At 55.2% G+C, this 18,120-nt stretch overlaps 1 protein-coding gene across 3 annotated transcripts in view; it reads left to right on the top strand.

The window, feature by feature from the left end:
* WDR4 (WD repeat domain 4) overlaps window positions 1-17,151 on the top strand; it is a 35,626-nt gene extending 18,475 nt beyond the window's left edge. Inside the window, exons 6-13 of one of the 3 annotated variants that reach the window (XR_010138810.1) lie at window positions 933-993; window positions 4,846-4,944; window positions 5,995-6,059; window positions 6,865-7,048; window positions 8,295-8,364; window positions 10,391-10,592; window positions 10,957-11,578; window positions 11,894-17,151. Coding sequence is in view for 2 of the 3 variants with exons in the window: in XM_024239401.3 (XP_024095169.3) it covers window positions 933-993; window positions 4,846-4,944; window positions 5,995-6,059; window positions 6,865-7,048; window positions 8,295-8,364; window positions 10,391-10,584 (673 nt within the window). In the remaining variant the exon portion in view is untranslated. Of the gene's footprint in view, window positions 1-932; window positions 994-4,845; window positions 4,945-5,994; window positions 6,060-6,864; window positions 7,049-8,294; window positions 8,365-10,390 lie in introns of all 3 variants that reach the window. The other 2 variants (XM_024239401.3, XM_002830736.6) reach the window with 2 other exon arrangements.
* Window positions 17,152-18,120: the final 969 nt, after the last annotated feature.

Here is an 18,120-nt window from a genome sequence, read left to right as displayed (position 1 = left end):
TGTCCTGGGCTGTGGGCTGCTGTCGGTGCTGTGGTGCCGTGCAGGGCGGTGGCTGCAGGACTGGGCCCGGCTCACTCAATGGCTAGCCCAAGGTAGCAGAGGCCATGACTGGCGGAGATGGAGTGAGGCTCACGGGCCACCCCATTCCAGGGTCCCTGGGAACCTCGTGCGTGAGGGGTTGCTTGAGGCCACTGTGTTAGAGCGGGAAGAAAAGGAGCCTTGTCACCCTTGTAGGTGCCCGAGCCAAGATGGGTTTCCAGGTGAGCTGGCTGCTTGGGTCACTCTTCATGGCTGTTCTGATGGGAGGGTCCCTGTGACTTTGAGTCCTTTGCTTGCAGGCCAACCCCTCACAGGAGGACTGGGCCGGGCTCAGCAGAGACAGCTCTCTGGCCAGGTCACTCAGAGTTGTTGCTGAGGGGCCATCAGGACCCTGATAGGAATCTGTCCGTGGGCTTGGCTGCCCTCCTCCCTCCACCTTCCTTCCTCTACCCTCCTCCCTGTGTGCTGTGTCTTTGAGTCTCCCCCAAGGCTCCTTTCATCACAGGGCAGGTGCCTTGGGCCAGGGTGGGTGCTGGTGGGCCTGTGGAGGTGCCGCTGAGCAGAGCTGCTGCAGAGGGGGCTGCAGAGGGGCACAGAGGTGCTTGGCTCTCTGGCAGGCATGGCTGAGGAGCAGCCTGGGTTAGAGGTTGCTGTGCTATTGGGGACCCAGGAATGACCTCACTCACCTCCCCGACCGCGTCCAGGGGCCTTCACCTGGTTAACCCTAACCAGGTTAGGGTTAACAGATACTTCCCATGTTGGCTGTTTTTATTGGATCAGGGGGTTTAGGGCAGAGGCTTCTCTTCCTTAGATGAACAGGCGGCCTCCCCAGGCCTCCTGGTCCCTGCGGGCACTGGGCTAGCTGACTCTGCTACTGTCTCTCGCCCTCACAGGTTTGTGAGCCGCATCTCCCTGGTGCCAACTCAGCCTGGGCTGCTTCTGTCCTCCTCTGGGGTAAGTGTTCTGCCCAGCGTCACTCACCTCTGGATTCTTGAGCCTGTGGGGAGGGTGGGGTGGGCGCCTCCTGGAACTGGCCCCTCTGGATCGCTGGTCCCTGGCTGTCTGTGGCTGTCCACTAGATGGTGCTTGTTTTCAAATCTTGGAGCTGCCTGCGGCTCGCTCCCTGCTTGTGGCTGCTCACTTAGGACTATGTGTGGGGCGTGTGTAGGTGCGTGTGTGTTTGCCCATGGGATGAACTAGAACGGGTGTGTGGAAGGCTCCCTTCTGAGAGGGAGGCTGCTCCATCTACGATAGTATCGGGGATCAGGATCTCAGGTAGAAACAGTAGACGGGGGGCCTCTCTGACTCCTGGAGGGGTCTCAGTCCATCCCATTACGGGCTGCATTTTTTTTTCCTTTTCTTTTTTTTTTTTTGAGATGGGGTCTTGCTACATTTTTCAGGCTGGTTTCAAACTCCTGGGCTCAAGTGATCTGCCTCCTCGGCCTCCCAAGTGGCTGGGACCACAGGCTCGAGCCCCTGCCCCTGGGTTACCACAGTGCATTTTTGCTTGCTGGGTACAACTTCTGTGTCCCAGCAATTGGGTCCTGGAAGCTTTACAGTTTAGTGATGAGAGACGTGTTTCCTCTTAGGAATATGTTAGAAGGATTGTTAGTGATTTTGCCAAAGTGAGGGCCTTGGATTCCTCACAGGGTCTGATTCTGTCCTCTTGCGGAATTGTTGCCCACACACCACCACCTTCCTCTTCGCTGCCCTTCCCTGTGTTGTCTGTGTTGGTCCTTTGTGTGGTGTGGCAGGATGGCTGATGGACCTTCTGGCCGCTTCTATGTTTCTTCTCTGATTGGGCTTCATTCAAAGCCTCCTGTTCCTGCTCTTCAAATTAACACACAGCCACGCGACCTGAGAGAAGAAGAAAAGTGTGGCCGTAATCTCCAGAGGGTCAGGGTCAGGCTTTGTCAGCGGTTTGTTGTGCACCTTACAGTATTTTTCCTAATAATGAGGAAAATCTTCCACGGGCAGAGAAGCCTCCCCAGGCCCCATCTGTCCCTCATGGCTTACTGCTTTGTTTGAGTGGAACGCGTCATCTGGTAGCTGCCAGAAGGCGCGAGGAGGGTCAGTGTTTTCTGACTTTGCTTTTCTGGAAATACCTTTCATCTGCTTTGAGTCCTGGTTGTTAGTTTGGCGTAGAAGTCCTGGTTGAAACGGTTTCCCTCGGAGCTTGGGAGGCCTTGCACACTGTGCTCTCCAGCTGCTTGCTCCTGTGGGTTTCCCCGCGCGCTTCCTGTAGAAACCTGCAGCCGTCTGCCGTGTGTCCGTGGGGTGACAGCTGGGCTCTCGTTCTGCCTGGAGGACCTTCTCTGCCCCAGTGTGCGATGTCAAAGCTGCTGAGGTAACTTGGTGGGCCCCGGAGGGGAGTTGGCCACACAGCCAGTGATTTTCGGTGTCCTCCGACCTGGGGCATTTTCTTACATAATTACCTTCTGTTCTCTACCCCTGCCTCCTGCTCACTTTTTCTAAAGCTTGTGTTAGTTGAACCAATTTAATTCTGTGATTCTTATTTTTTTTGAGACAGAGTCTTGCTCTGTCGCCCAGTGTGGAGTGCAGTGGCGTGATCTCGGTTCACTGCAACCTCTGCCTCCCGGGCTCAAGCAATCCTCCCACCTCAGCCCTCCCGAGTAGCTGGGATTCCAGGCACCCACCACCATGCCCTGCTAATTTTTTATACTTTTGTAGTGATGGGGTTTTGCCAGCTTGGCCAGGCTGGTCTCAAACTCTTGACCTCAAGCGAGCCTCCCACTTCTGCCCCCTGGGATTATAGGTGAGAGCCACCATGCCAGGCCATAATTCTCTGTTTTTTTCTTTCCTGTTCAATCTCGTATTTCTACTCCTTTAGGAATAGTCTTACTTCTTGGGAGATTGCCTCAACTTTACTTTCCAGCCTTCTGTGGAGACTTGAGTTTTATTAGGATTATTTTGAATCTTGAGTTCTTTCTTGCCCTTGGCACGTTCTTTTTTGCAGCCACCCATTCTCGGATAGTGCACGTGTCTCTTAGCTCGCTGAGATGAGCATGGACTTTGCTTTCTTCGATTTCTGGCTGGCCTTGTGTTTGATTCCCTTCTCTGGAGTGTGTTGTCTGCCTTTCTCATTGGAGGTTTTCCTCGCATGTCTGGCGATGCCATCTGCCTGTGTGTGATGGGGGTCAGCACCAGCTGGCCTCGGAGGCTGGGTGCGTGCGCCCAGGGTGGGGCCCGAGGGGCTTCAGAGCAGGTGTCTGAGTGTGGGCCGCAGCCCCTTGCCTGTGGACTCTGTAGAACGTGTGGGTCAGTCGGTCTCTTCTGGGTGGTCAGTGTCCCGGCCTTTGCTCTTGCCCAGGTCTGTCCCCTGGGGCTCTGGGAGGTGAGTGCAAAGGGGCTAGGCGGCTCTCTTCTCAGTGAGTATTTAGCATCCCTGGAACAGGGGCCTCTCGGTTCTGTTTCCCCAGAGCCTTCTGCTGGCCTGGAGTTTGGGGCTGAGGATGCATCAGGGAGGTCCCATTTCTCTTTGGAAAGACAATTGACAGCTTCCGTCACCACCTTGGCCTTCAGGCTGCCTGGCCCAGTTTGGTCTTTGGCAGGTCCTGGCACCTCTCGGGCTTCTCTGTGGCTGGTGCGTTTGTTCCCCGGCCTCCAGCCCCCAGCTTTCCTTGCTGTCTCTTCTTGCCTGTTGTCTTTGTCTTGGTGGGTTCATGGTTATTAAACATCTTTTTCTTGTCATCGTAGAGAGGTTTGGGGGTGAGTGAAATGCCTGTAGATGTGTGTGTTGCTCTCCATGTTTATCTGCCACATTTGTAGAAAGGTGTGTGTGTGCGTGTGTATGTGCGTGTGTGTGTGTGCATTCATGCATCCACTCTTACCTCGGCACCCAGAGGATATGCATCCACTGTTAGCTCTTTGGGGTATTTACTTTTCATCTTTTTCATTTAGTCATTTAAAAATACTCACAAATAGTGCACAGACACTCTCATTAGATTTAATGAGTATTGATTTATTTCTCTCCACTGAATTAGTGCTGTAATGAATTTTTTTTTAAGTCAAGTATGGTGGCTCATGCCTGTAGTCCCAGCTACTCGGAGGCTGAGGTGGGAGGATTGCCTGGGCCTGGGAGTCAGAGGCTGCAGTGAGCCAGGAGCAAGCCTGTGAATAGCCACTGCAGTGCAGTGGGCAGCGTGGAATAGACTCTTTATTTCAATTAAACAAAAATAACAACAGATAAAACCAAGAAAAAAAGAGAAACCCTTTTTTCCATTTATGATAGTTTTAGAGCGTGGAGGCTCTTGGTTCCTGTGTCGGCTTCCTGAAAGGTTGTACCAGTCGTCATAGGACGGTTGCTGATGACCATGTCCTTCCTGTCATTCTTAGTGAAGTGGAGAAGTGGCCACGTGCTCATGAGCCCACACGTGTCTCCCTGTGGGAATGCGTGATTGCTGAAGTGTCTGCACCTGTGTCCATGCCCGTGTCTACGCCTGGCCCGGGCACAGCAGATGTGGTCTGGCCTCCTGGCGGATGACAACCTGGCCATCTAGCGGCCTTGGCTTATTTTGCTGGGATCTGCCTCATTGGCTTTGTCATCTGCCTGGGCATATTGGCACTCGAGAAACAGGGAATCGGTCACCTTCCGTTCCCCACCGTTGTCCTTGATGATTTGCATGAGCGATTTATGCAGTCAGAGCAGAGAGCCTTTAATTCCTGAGGGTGGGTGGCATGGCTGTCACTGAGTGGAGCCCCGACCACACGCAGCTGTCCTCTCTGTCACCCTACCTGACGGAAGCCCCGCAACCGTGTGCTAACCTGTGTGTTTGGTTTGTGCAGGATGGCACCCTGAGGCTCTGGGAGTACAGGAGCGGCCGCCAGCTGCACTGCTGTCACCTGGCCAGTCTGCAGGAGCTGGTGGACCCCCAGGCCCCCCAGGTAGCTGCTTCTCTTCACTCCTAGGCGACTGAGTGCTTGTAGACACCTGCAGTTGCCTGGCTTGAGTAGAAAAGTCACTTCGCCGTTGGAAACGTTTGCTCTCAATGCCAGACTTCCTCTTGTGTGAGGGAAATCTCGTATTTCAAATTCTGAAGGTGGCTCCTCATGTCAGTGGGAAATAGTTTGTCTCCCCGTTGCGTGCAAACACTTAACGTACAGGAAGGCCTCTAATCCTGCTCTGAAGTGGAAGGAATGGAGGTGCTTGAGCATGTACCTTTGTGGGTCTGCCAGCCAGGTGGGGCAGGGGCGGGGCCAGGCCCACTCCAGCATTCTCCGGCCAGCTTGGAGCAATCTCACGACACCCTGAAAGCCCAGGCCTTGGCGAAGTTTCCCGCCAAACGGTCTGTTCCGTTTCCTAGAGAACTGTGTGGTGTGGCCTCTGCCCCCTGCCAGGCAGCTGTGTAAGAGAGGACCAGGCCTTTTCCTTCATGCTTCACGTGGACTCAGGTTCCTGGACGTTTCCTTCATTTAAAAAAAAAAATTTTTTTTTTGAGATGGAGTCCCACTCTTGCCCAGGCTGGAGTGCAGTGGTGCTATCTTGACTCACAGCAACCTCCGCCTCAGGCTCCTGAGTAGCTGGGATTAAAGGTGTGAGCCACTGTGCCCGGCCTCGTCTTCATTTTTAATATTTCTTCTGCCAGGAAGTGTGGGAGCTCACAGGGCAATTGTGTGTGTAGCTCTCATCTCTTCCTTTCCCCTGTGTCCTCTGCTACCTCCTCTCCTCACTGTCTGACCCATTTGGTTGGCTTTGGAGGCTGTTGCAGGCCCTGCAGGGAGTGCTAGAGCCACTGGGGGGCTTTTGTCATCTGCTTGGGAAACGGAATCGGCTATCCTCCTTTCCTCACTGATTCCAGAATGTTCCAGTGCTGTTTCCTCTTCCTTGATATGTGGAGGCGTGAGCGTCCTCTGGTCTTGCTCTTGTTGGATCAGAGCGCCCAGCGTCGGGCCCCTGCAGGTGGTGTGAAGTTAGTGTGCTTCTTCTCCTTTTAGAGGTTTGCCGCGTCCAGGATTGCGTTCTGGTGCCAGGAGAACTGCGTGGCGCTCCTGTGCGACGGGTAAGCTGCGGCGGCACCTCTATGGCCTCCGGTTCTGCAGACCTGCAGGGGGAAGAGAGAGCGGGTTGGCCACTGGCCCACGTCCTCAATGAAGAGGTCCTGGACGGTGGTGGTATTGGTCTAGCACCTCCCTCTGAGAATGTCACTTGATGACTGCTGCTGTGTGAGGGTGGGCTCCTCTCAGCCAGCGCTCTTCAACCTGACGTTGAACTCCCCTGGCGTAAAGAGCACCAGCAACCTCTGCCTGGCCTTCTGAGATGACAGACTTTCCCCTGGGCCAGTCGTGGTGGCATCACCTCACTCTCGGCTTGGGGCTGGTTGGATGGGAACCCCCTGGGGTTGGCGGTGCTGACAAGGTGGGTTTAGGGGTGGAGTGCAGTTCCCCTGCTTCTTCCCGAGTGACTTCTGTGTGTCAGGAAAGGTATTCTATTTGGTGTTTTCGGCACTTTTCATCTTGTCCTTATGACAGCCTGGGGAGGTCTCTTAGCTCGTTCTAGAAGTACGCAGGTGTGAGAGGAGAGCTGCGCCTGAGCCCAGGGCCTGCGTCCTCCTGCCCTGCCTGCCTGTACCATGCTGGTTAGCTGTTGCTGCACCACGAGCCACCCCAGAGCTTAGGACTTCAAAAAGTGTACGTCACCCCATGGTTTCCCCGGCGCCAGCACTTGGGAGTGGCGCAGCTGGGGCTTTCAGCGTAGGCTCTCCTGAGGTGGCACTGGCAAGGGCTGTGCCGTCTGGAGTGCTGGCTGCAGAGCGGAGCCCATGGACCTGTAGTCCTAGTAATCGTGCTCTCTTTCTTCGTGGCAAGCACTCCTGTGGTCTACATCTTCCAGCTGGATGCCCGCAGACAGCAGTTGGTGTACAGGCAGCAGCTGGCATTCCAGCACCAAGTGTGGGACGTGGCTTTCGAGGAGACCCAGGGGCTGTGGGTGCTCCAGCACTGCCAGGAAGCCCCCCTGGTGCTCTATAGGCCTGTGGGCGACCAGTGGCAGGTGAGACTCGGCACCTTCCTGATGTCCTATGCCCTGCCCTTCCATAAGCCTGGGGGTGTGGGGCGGCAGCTGTGGTTTTTGGGTCCATAGGTAAGCCTCTTTCAACTCAGCCACTTCTGGGGCCCAGGGTCTGTGTCCTGAGTGGCAGTGGCTGGGGCTTCCACCGTGGGTGAAGGGAGCCGGGTGCCTGGCCGGCCTGGCTGGCTTGTCCCATGTGGTGATGTCTGCAGCAGTTCTTTTTTTGGGGGAGTGTGTGGCCCCCCACAGCACACTTAGTGATGAAGTTGGCACTCAGTGTGGCTAGGGTGTGTGGGACTAACACTTGGAGGCTGGATTAGCACAGCCTCGGGCCTGGGGCACTGGCTGAGCCCTCAGGAGCACGTGGATCCCCGGGTAGAGGAGGGGGCAAGGGCAGCAGGCTGAGCTGCTTTCCTCCAGGCAGACGGTGGGGTCTCTGGGCGAGGGCGGTGGGCTGAGCTGCTTGCTTGCTGGGGGACGCGGCGAACCCTGTACCTTGTCCTCATCGCTCCTGGTAACGTGGGAGTGATGCCCCTGCCTGCCCCGCGTCTCACAGGGTTGCTGTGGAGTTGAGTGGAGTAGGTACCCATTTACCAAAGCTCAGTTGAGCACTTTGGAAGCACTTTTTTTTTTCTTGAGACGGAGTTTCGCTCTTGCTGCCCAGGCTGGAGTGCAGTGGTACGATCTTGGCTCACCACAACCTCCGTCTCCTGGGTTCAAGCGATTCTCCTGCCTCAGCCTCCCTAGTAGCTGGGATTACAGGCATGTGCCACCACACCCAGCTAATTTTGTATTTTTAGTAGAGACGTGCTTTCTCCATGTTGGTCAGGCTGGTCTCAAACTCCCAACCTCAGGTGATCCGCCCGCCTTGGCCCCCCAAAGTGCTGGGATTACAGGTGTGAGCCACCGCGCCTGGCCTGGAAGCACTTTTAAGCCATCCAGTTCTTTTTACCTGAGAAGTGGCAGGCCTCATGATGTCCCCAGTGGGTGCCTGTCGCACCTGCTGGGCCCCTGAGGTTGATGAACTGCATGTGAAGAGCTTGCCCTGGCATCATGGGCCAGCTGTGGGGGCTGCCTCCCCAGGTCTCCATGGAAGGCGAGTGGGGGTCCGCAGGCACCAGGAGGGGACCGCCCCTGCAAGCCTCTCTGGCCAGCGTGTGTTGCGTCCTGGTGCTGGGTTTCCAGGCGTGCCTCTTTCTGATGAAGATTTCCTGTTTGTCGCCTGCAGTCTGTTCCTGAGAGCGCCGTGTTAAAGAAAGTCTCTGGTGTTCTTCGTGGGAACTGGGCCATGCTGGAAGGTGAGAGCACAGGTGCAGGCTGCCCTTGGGGGTCACACCCAGCGCGGTCCTCAGAGAAAGCAGAAGCACACACTGTGACTCACCCGGGGACCTGGTGTGCGGATAAAGAGGGAGGATAAGCGTGTGTCCCCATCCAGAAGGCGGGGCAGGGCAGGAGGTGGGTGATGCACAGCAGAAGAAGGAGGCCTCCATGGGAGTCAGGCTAACGAGAGCCACTCAGGAACTGGGGGCTCAGGGTCTGAGCAGCATCCCCCGCTCCCCACCTGCCTTCAGAGTTGGGCGTTGAAGGTCCCCAGCACAGGGCTGGCACCTGGTGGCTCCCAGAGGGAGCGGGTGCTGTGCTGCCTCAGGCCTGGTCCACGGTGTCGAGGGAATTGATCCCACTGCAGTGTGCGTCAGCAAGTGCAGGGCCTCACTGGGAGGTTTAGTGGGGGTCCAGCCAGAGGCCCCGGGGGTCTTCAGGAGGCTGAGCAGGGGCAGGATGGTCACTGTCCTGACGGGAACACTCAGCTGAGGGGAGGGAATCTAGTCAGCAACTCACGTGGCTGCGGCTGCAGGAAGGAGAGCAGCCAGGCTGAGGGAGGAACTGGATGAACATTTTCTACCCTGCCTTCTGGGGACATGACACACCGTAGTTCTGGGTGCGTCATTGTGCTAGCACTGGGCAATCTTGGAGGCGATGGTGTCTGCAGGATGGATTAGCCCAGCATGGAATCCAGGTGCCTCATTCACGACAAGAAGTTGCTGCTCTGAAGTCTTGCAAAGCCAAACCCCACTCCAGTGAGCACTGAGGTTCCTTGGAGCTCTGGAGGGATTCACACTGAGGTCGGAGGAGTTTCCGCTGATGGGGGCCCAGCCGCCTTCTGCCAGGCTTCCCGAGTGGCGGTGCACTGGCTCTGCCTCTGAGGCTTCTCTCCCTCCTGCTTTGCTTAGGATGTTGAGGGTTGAGACGGGCAGGGTTGGGCCCTGCAGCGGGGTTGGGATCTGCTTTAGGAACACTTCAGAGTGGGCCTGTCACTGGCTGTGTCAGGGACTGCAAACGGCAGTGCTCATGGCCCCCGTGCTCTAGGCACGGACAGCATGGACCTGTTGAGTGTCACCTTGCACAACAGTCTCAGGCCGAAGCCTGGGCTCGCTCTCCTGAGATGTTCCATAGATAGAGCGGCCTGTTCCCGGTGCAGACTTGGGGGCCTGTGTTGGGAGAGGGACGGGGGAGGGCTGCTGCTCTGTGTTGGGAGAGGGACGGGGGAGTGTCCCACAAGCAGCAGAGTCGCTGGAGGGGCGGGGAGGCTGCGCCACCTGCCGGATGGGCAGGCTTCAGGCAATAGCTGGTGCGCCGGTTACCGGCTGGGCCTGTGGTTTCCTGGCCAGGCTGAGGCTGTCTCCGTGTGCCTGTGGTCAGTCATTGCCCCCAATCCTTGACACTTAGATAAAGTAGATGAAATCCGTGTCCATTCCCTGTGGCTGCAGAACATGCTTTCCCACACTCGATGCCTTAAGGCACCCCATCCTGACTGTCTCACAGTTGCTGTGGGTCAGGGGTCCGGACTCAGCTGAGCTGTGTCTCTGCAGGTGGCCACCTTAGCTTCACCAGGCAGGGCCCGACCTCGCTCAGTCTGGGTTGTCGGCAGGACAGGGGGCCTCTCTGGCTGTTGGCCAGAAGCCACTGCTCCTGGTCCCTTGCCACCTGGGCCCCTCCACAGGGCGGCTCATGGTGCAGTAGTGGCTTTCTCTGGGCGTGCAAGCAAGAGAGTGCTGGCGGGGTGGAGGCCCAGCCTTGGTGCCCTGGTTTCCATTACATTCTTTCATCTTTGCCCCGTTCTGTTAGGAGCCAGTCCTCAGGTCCAGCCAGGGTGTGGGTCCCAGGAGGTGGGCACCGTGGGGAGCCATCCCAGAAGGTGCCCTCCACGGTCCACCGAGGACTCCGGGAGTCACGAGGTAACTCCCTGCTACAGGGGGCCCGCTGTGGTGGCCGAGTCCCATGTTCCTGCCCCACCTGGCACCTGTCCTTGTTCCCCCATCACAGGCTCTGCTGGCGCAGACGCCAGCTTCAGCAGTCTCTACAAGGCCACGTTTGACAACATGACGTCCTACCTGAAGAAGAAAGAGGAGAGACTGCAGCAGCAGCTAGAGAAGAAGCAGCGGCGCCGGAGTCCCCCGCCTGGGCCCAACGGGCATGCCAAGAAGATGAGGCCGGGGGAGGCGACGTTGAGTTGCTGATTGTGGCGGTCAGTGGTGCCTCTCACCTCAAATTAGGAAAAGCTTTTTAACTTGTTCCTCTGCATCCTGGCATGTCCCTTCAAGAAGGAAAAGGTGATGTCAGTTGTGACCAGCTCAGAGGACGGGACTGTCCCCTGGGCTCTAGAAAGAACATCGTGTGTTACCAGCACAGGCTCTTGCTGGGTGCCTGTGCACCCTTTCTGGGTGCCTGTGTGCCCTTTCTGGTTGAAGGGAAGCCAGACCACTGGAGTGGAAGCTCTTGAAGCACTTTCTTTTCATGTTGGAGGCTGCGTGTGAGCCTGTGGTGGCGGCAGCTGTCTGTGTTTCTGCTGTTCTCATACTGCCCTTCATGTCCGCTGCGTCTTCCTCTAGGAGCATCTGTGGGCTGACGTTTCTGGCATGGTGGACGTTTTCATGTTGTTCCCGCCGTCTCAGCGTCCAGGTGATGTGCTGCCCCGCAGTAGCTGCTCGCCACACAGGCTGTTGAAACTCAGCATGAATGCTTCAGCCCGCCCCAGCCCCAACCCCAGCCATACCCCTTGTGCTCATGAGCTGCTCCTGGAGAGTGGCTCCCTTGTGGGAAGTGAGAAACACGTTTCGGAGTCACAGGGAGCTCTGTCCGGCATCGGTGGCACAGATGGTGAACTTGTTTCAGGAAGTGTGAGCACACGGGCCTGGCTGGCACCCGGTTTATAGGGAGGTGATTGAGGACGTTGTTATGATTTGATTTGACCTTGGCACACACTGCAGAGCCACAGGGATGTTACTGAATTTCAATCACCGATCAGCAAGGATGAACCCTGGCAACTTCTTAGGAATGTTTAGCAGCAATGTAATATACCAGGCAAAATGCCTTGGTGCGTGCACTGTGTGTGAGTGAGGTGCGCGCCGCGTGATCATGCGCTGTGTGTGAGGTGCGCCCGGCGTGATCGTGCGCTGTGTGTGAGTGAGGTGCGCGCCGCGTGATCATGCGCTGTGTGTGTGTGTGTGTGAGGTGCGCGCCGCGTGATCATGCGCTGTGTGTGAGTGAGGTGCGCGCCGCGTGATCGTGCGCTGTGTGTGAGTGAGGTGCGTGCCGTGTGATCGTGCGCTGTGTGTGAGGTGCGCGCCGCGTGATCGTGCGCTGTGTGTGTGAGGTGCGCACCGCGTGATTGTGCGCTGTGTGTGAGTGAGGTGCGTGCCGTGTGATCGTGCGCTGTGTGTGAGGTGCGCGCCGCGTGATCGTGCGCTGTGTGTGAGGTGCGCGCCGCGTGATCGTGCGCTGTGTGTGAGTGAGGTGCGTGCCGTGTGGTCGTGCGCTGTGTGTGAGGTGCGCGCCGCGTGATCGTGCGCTGTGTGTGAGTGAGGTGCGCGCCGCGTGATTGTGCGCTGTGTGTGAGGTGCGCGCCGCGTGATCGTGCGCTGCGTGTGAGTGAGGTGCGTGCCGTGTGGTCGTGCGCTGTGTGTGAGGTGCGCGCCGCGTGATTTGGGAAGAGGCTTCTGTGATGGACAAGCTTCTGGGTACATCACTTAATTCATTCAGGCCGACTCCTGCCTGCTCTCCAGTGATGAAGTCTCCCCACAGGAGCAGGTTCATGCTGGCGATGACTTTGATGTGGGGTATCGCTGGGGACTCAGAATCCTTTTGTGTATCAAAAGCTGGAATGCTTCAAATTTTTCATAAGTGCCTTGTTTTCCTCTTAACATTGATCTGGAAACAGTGCTGTCTGCAAAGCTGAGGCCCACTACTCTCTGCTGGGGATCAGGGGTTTCAGAAGGCAGGGGTCACGCTGGGCCACTGTCCTGTACAATCAGCTTGGCCTCCTTCACGCTGCCAGGGCATCTGGCGCAGGGCATGCTCTCTTGTTCATAGTCTGCTTTGAAAGTCTTGGTTTTAAGAGAGGTTCAGGTTGGTCTTGCTGGCATCTTCATGTAAAATAGGGTCTGGCAGACAGGCCCATGCGCTGCATCCTGCCCACGGCCTGATAGATGGCCTATGAATGGCTTTTTTACATTTTAAAAATGGTTGAAAACAAAAATATATTTCATGACATGAAAATCATGAAATTCACATTTCGTTGTCTGAGAATAAACTTTTATGGATGCAGCCATGCCTGTCTGTCCACTTCTCATCTGTGTCTGCTTTGTGCTACGGCTGCAGAGTGGAGTGGCTGGGACTGAGACCTGAACGGCCTCCTCACAGGGCTGCGTCTCTCCACGAGGACTGCGGGGCTCCTCTGAGGCTCTGCTTCCTCCCCAGCGGGGCTGGCTTCCTGCTATTACTCAGCATCCTGCCTTGGTCCTGAGTTGGTCCCTCTGCCAATAGCCATTTCTGTGTCTCAGTGGATGGCGCAGCTGCCTTCTTGCTGGTACCTTGACTGATAGACTGGTTCCTGTTCACCTGCCCGAAGTCATCCCAGAAATACCTCTTACAGTTGCATGGGTTGAACCCAGCTCCGCATATATTTAGTTTCGTCTCTTGCCCCTTCACCCAGAACAGCAGCACCCACCGCCTTCCTGTCCCCTGTGACTGCCTCGCAGCTGGGTCTGTTCTGTGAGATGTCGCCACCCTGTTTGCCATCTGGGAGGATCTCACTCCTTCAATTTCATCTGCTCTCTGCCGTTATTTTTTTAGTTTCTATGTATTTTGCTTTTGGGGCATTCTTTGGACTTTGTTCTACCTCTTTAATTGATGAAGAAAATTTGGTCATTGTATTTGGTTTTTTTTTGAGACAGAGTCTCACTCTGTTGCCCAGGCTGGAGTGCGGTGGCACAATCTCGGCTCACTGCAACCTCCACCTCACTGCAACCTCTGCCTCCCGGGTTCAAGTAATTCTCCTACCTCAGCCTCCCGAGTAGCTGGGATTACAGGCACCCGCCACCACGCCTAGTTAATTTTTGTATTTTTAGTAGAGATGGGGTTTTGCCATGTTTGCCAGGCTGGTCTCCAACTCCTGACCTCAGGTGATCCTCCCACCTCGCCCTCCCAAAGTGCTGGGATTGTAGGTGTCAGCCACTGCACCCAATCTATTAATTCTAAGCACTTTCTTCCAGATGGTCTCACTCTGTCACCCAGGCTGAAGTGCAGTGGTGTGATCTCAGCTCACTGCAGCCTCCACCTCCCAGGCTCAAGCAGTCCTCCCACCTTGGCCTCCCAGAGTGCTGGGATTACGGGCGTGAGCCATCATGCCTGGCCCCTTTCTTCATTCTGATTACGGTGTGCGCACTGTGCATCTGAGAAGTGCGTGTGAAATGCTGGAACTGGGATTTCAGCAACTGAATGCACGTGTGTGACTACCCACGAGAAGCAGGACACTTAGTACCTGCCGGGAAGGCCCCACGCCCATGTTCCCTTCTAGGCACTGCACACACATGCTGGCCGGCCTGACCTCAGTTTCCCTCTGTTGCTCTGGCTGCTTCTGCTCCACTCTCTGAGGCTCATCCACCTTGTTGCCTGTGGTTGTGGATTGTTCATTCTCAGTGCTATGCCAAGTACTCCATTGTGTGAAAATTCCACAGCGTGTTCGTTCTATTATTGATGGGCATTTGGGTAGTTTCCACAGTTTGGCTGTTAGGAATAGTGCACTGATGAACATGCTGAACATGCTGACACCTGTCTTCTGTTTTTTTTATTTTTAGAGACAGGGTCTTGCTCTGTTACCCAGGCTGGAGTGCAGTGGTGTGACCTTGGCTCACCGGGCCTCCTGGGCTCAAGCAGTCCTCCCACCTCAGTCTCCTGAGTAGCTGGGGCTGCAGGTGTGTGCCTGCATGCTGGCTAATTTCTGTGGTTTTTGTAGAGATGGTGTCTTGCTCTGCTGCCCAGGCTGGTCTCGAACTTCTGGCCTCAAGCAGTCCTCCTGCCTTGGTTTCCCAAAGCACTGGGATTACAGGCGTGAGCCACTGCCCCCGGCCAGCACCCGTCTTCTGGAACATTTGTAAGCATTTCTGTTGGGCGTGTACTTGGGCATGGAATTGCTGGCTCTCAGTTATGCACGTTTCTTAGAAGATCCTGCCAGTCCTTCATCCCAGACCCCGACCCCAGCTTGGAAAACGCAGTGCATCCTCACGCCTAGTGTTTGCGGCTATGGTGGCTCATGATCGACTTGGAAGGCCCATAGTGTGTGGTGTGGAGTTTTGCAGGGAGCCAGTGACACTGCCCACTTTCAATCCAGACCTAACCTTGATCCTGTTCTCTGAGGCCACCTTACCAAAACCTTGACTTACCTGTCTTAGATCACTCACCCTGGGGGAAACGTGCCACAAGGTCACGAGGGCACTCAGCCAACCTACAAAGGTTACCATAGCAGAGAACTGAGGCCTCCTGCCAGCAGCCAGCAGCAGCTGACCAGCCGTGAGGGCCTCTCTGGGAAGGAGAACTTTCTGTGTTTCTTCCTGTACCCCATATATGTTGACGTGATACGTTTTTGTTTCTGATTTCCCTTGTGAGATCTTTGGTCTGTGGGTTATTTGGAAGTATGGTTTAATTTCCAAACATTTAGGGTTTTCCTCCAGATTTTGTTGTTGTTTCTGGTTTCTATTCCATTGTGGTCTCAGAATATACTTTGCTGACTTCCCTCTGTCTAGATTTGTTGAGCCCTGTTTTGTGCTTCACAGTGGGAGGGTGATTGTATGTGCACGTGCAGATATGTGTGGTCCCCACACGGTGTCTCCAGCTATCCCTGTCTTGCCTCTCCGGGCCCAGTGCACCCTTCTCAGCCCTGCCGTGTGACCCTGGAGCTGGGCCCTCCCCGTACCCTCCTTTGCAGGTTGGCACAGTGTTTGGCTCTGTCACTGGAAGGAGCTGGAGGGACTCCACAGGAAGGAGGGGCCTGCCCTCCTGGTTCCTGTGGTGTGTGCCTGCCAGCCTCATGGTGGGGGCGGGGGCTCTCAGTGACAGTCTCCAGGAGTTTAGCGACACCCAGGTTCATTCACCATGGTGGGAAGGATTCCTGCTAAGCTTCCTTGCCTCTGTCCAGCTCCTAGGGGGTCTGCCTCCCTCCTGCCCCAGGGAGAGCTTTGGGTGAGTCTCGCTGGCACTCACGCCCTGGGTTTCCTGCTCTCAGGCCTTAGCCTGCTGCACCTCGGCCAGCTGCACCACCCGGCACATCATAGCCCCACTCAGGTCAGAGCTGCGTCTCAGCCGATGTGGGGTTCCAAGGTTCTCACCGAGAACCAGACTCAACGCTTGTAGGTTTGTTGTCTCAGTCCTGGCGGTGGAGGTTCTCCCGAGGCCTCAGCGCCCCTGTTCTCCGAAGTCTCGTTACATGTTAGTGGAACCCTCTGTTCCTGTGGAATCATTCTTCGTGTTAAATGTTTCTATTTCTTGACTGATACATGATAGTCATCATGTATGTATTCTGCGGCTGCTTCTGATTTTTTCTCTTTATCCCTGGTTTTCTGTAATTTGTTAAGCTTTAGGGTATGTGTGTTTTGGGGGTTTGTCAAGATTTGTAGGATTTGTCATTTTTATGCAATTTGGAAATACTCCAGCTATTCACAGACTCCTTCCCTGCCTCCTGCAGTCCCAGGTGCTCAAATGGGCTGCTTGCTGTGGACTCATGGGTCCGTGAGTCTGCTCATCTTCTTCAGTTTGCATTTCATTTTCGGTAGATTCTTTTTCCACGTCTTCAAGCTCACTGATCTTTAAGCTGCTGTTAAGCCATGGCCATTTTCTGTATGAGCCATTGTGTTTTTTCATCTCTATAAATTTGGTTTTGGTATTTTAAAAAATGTCTTCCAGCTAGGCTGGTGGCTCACACCTGTGATCCCAACACTTTGGGAGGTTGAGGCAGGGGGATTGCTTGAGCGCAGGAGTTTGAGACTAGCCTGGGCAACACAGTGAGACCTCATCTTTAAAAATAATTAAAAAGGTCGGGCGCATTGGCTCACGACTGTAATCCCAGCACTTTGGGAGGCCGAGGCCAGTGGATCACAAGGTTAGGAGTTTGAGACCAGCTTGGCTAATATGGTGAAACCCTGTCTCTACTAAAAATAAAAAATTAGCCGGGTGTACGCCTGTTGTCCCAGTTATTCAGGAGCCTGAAGCAGGAGAATCGCTTGAACCTGGGAGGCGGAGGTTGCAGTGAGCCGAGATTCGCGCCACTGTACTCCAGCCTGGGCGACAGAGCAAGACTCCGTCTAAAAAAAAAAAAAAAATTAGCCAGGTGTGGTGGCACATGCCTGTAGTCCCAGCTGCTCGGGAGGATCACTTGAGCCTGGGAGTTTGAGGCTGCAGCAAGCCGTGATTGCACTACTGCATTCCAGCCTGGGTGACAGTGACTGTCTCAAAAAAAAAAAGCACACCGGTGTCTTCCATTTCTCTTCTAATCATAATCATGCTTTAAAAAATACCCTTGAGCATATGGAGCAAATTTAAGATAATTGTTCCTTTTCTGCTAATTCATTATCACTGTCATATCTAGGTCTGTTTCTGTTGACTGTGCACCACTTGTGTGCGATATGTCGGCTGACGATGAGCTTATTGGGATGTAGCTCCATCGTAAGTCAAGGAGCATCTGTGATTTGTCCTCTGCTTATGGGATATGTTTTTCTGCTACTGAGTCTGTCTAGTAAATTTTTGACTAGGAACATGGTGATATTTACATTATTGAGTGTGAAGTTTTGTTACATTCCTTTAAAGAATATTACGCTTTCTGGCAGGCTGTTAAGCCACATGTAGATTAATTTGGTCTTTTTCAGGTTTGTTTTAAGCTCACTAGAGTGAGGCTGAAGTAGCCTTTCCTTGGATGATTTAGTCCTTCCCAGGTGTGACCCTCCTGCTGTCCCTGCAGAATCCTGGGTATTCAGAAGTGTCTGCACACTGGCTTGAGGGACGAGGGTGATTCTGTGCAAGGCGGGAATTGTTTGTCTTACCCTCCGGAGGATTGTTCTTTCCTCAAAAGCTCTTTGGCGTCCTGGGGTTTTACAGAATGTGTAGGTTGGTGTTCATCCGAAGACCCCGACGGGACCCTGGTGCGTATTTCCTTCCGTCTTTGCAGCTCCCCTCCCCTTTGTGGGTATTCTGTCCCAAATTCTAGCTGCCTTGGCCTCACCTATACCAGGGAGGCCAAGTGGCCCGCTCGCCCCACTCCCCTTCCAGACAGGGCCCCTCCCATCTGCTGGATGGCGGCGGCCCCTGTGCAGAACTTCCTTCATGGGCACCTCGCTGTCTGGGGGCCTCTTCCCCAGGGAGTCTCCTGGTGGTGACCGTGTTGCCTCAGGCTCACTGTGCACTAGGCAGGTCACGTTGATGCCGCCTGAGGGGCAGGGGTTACCACCCTGTGGTTCAGGTGAGAAGCCCGAGGCCCAGGTGAGGAGTGTCTGGCTGCCTGTGCAGTGTTTGGACAGCATGCCAGCCCCTGCCAGGAGGCCCAGCTTCTCCAGCCCAGCCAACACCCACCAGGAAATGCCCCGATTTACTCCCCTGGGGCAAAGGCCCTTGGCTGGCTGAGCGTCCCCTCCCCAGCACTCGGAGGCACCTACAGTTGCTCATCTGTTCATTTAGTGCTGGGAGTGGAAACTCATACGCTGAGCAGCAGTGACACTGCAGAGCTGACA

The sequence above is a fragment of the Pongo abelii genome, chromosome 22, assembly GCF_028885655.2.
Source record: "Pongo abelii isolate AG06213 chromosome 22, NHGRI_mPonAbe1-v2.0_pri, whole genome shotgun sequence".
Classification (NCBI taxonomy): domain Eukaryota; kingdom Metazoa; phylum Chordata; class Mammalia; order Primates; family Hominidae; genus Pongo; species Pongo abelii.
This window is presented reverse-complemented; position numbering and strand designations above follow the sequence as displayed.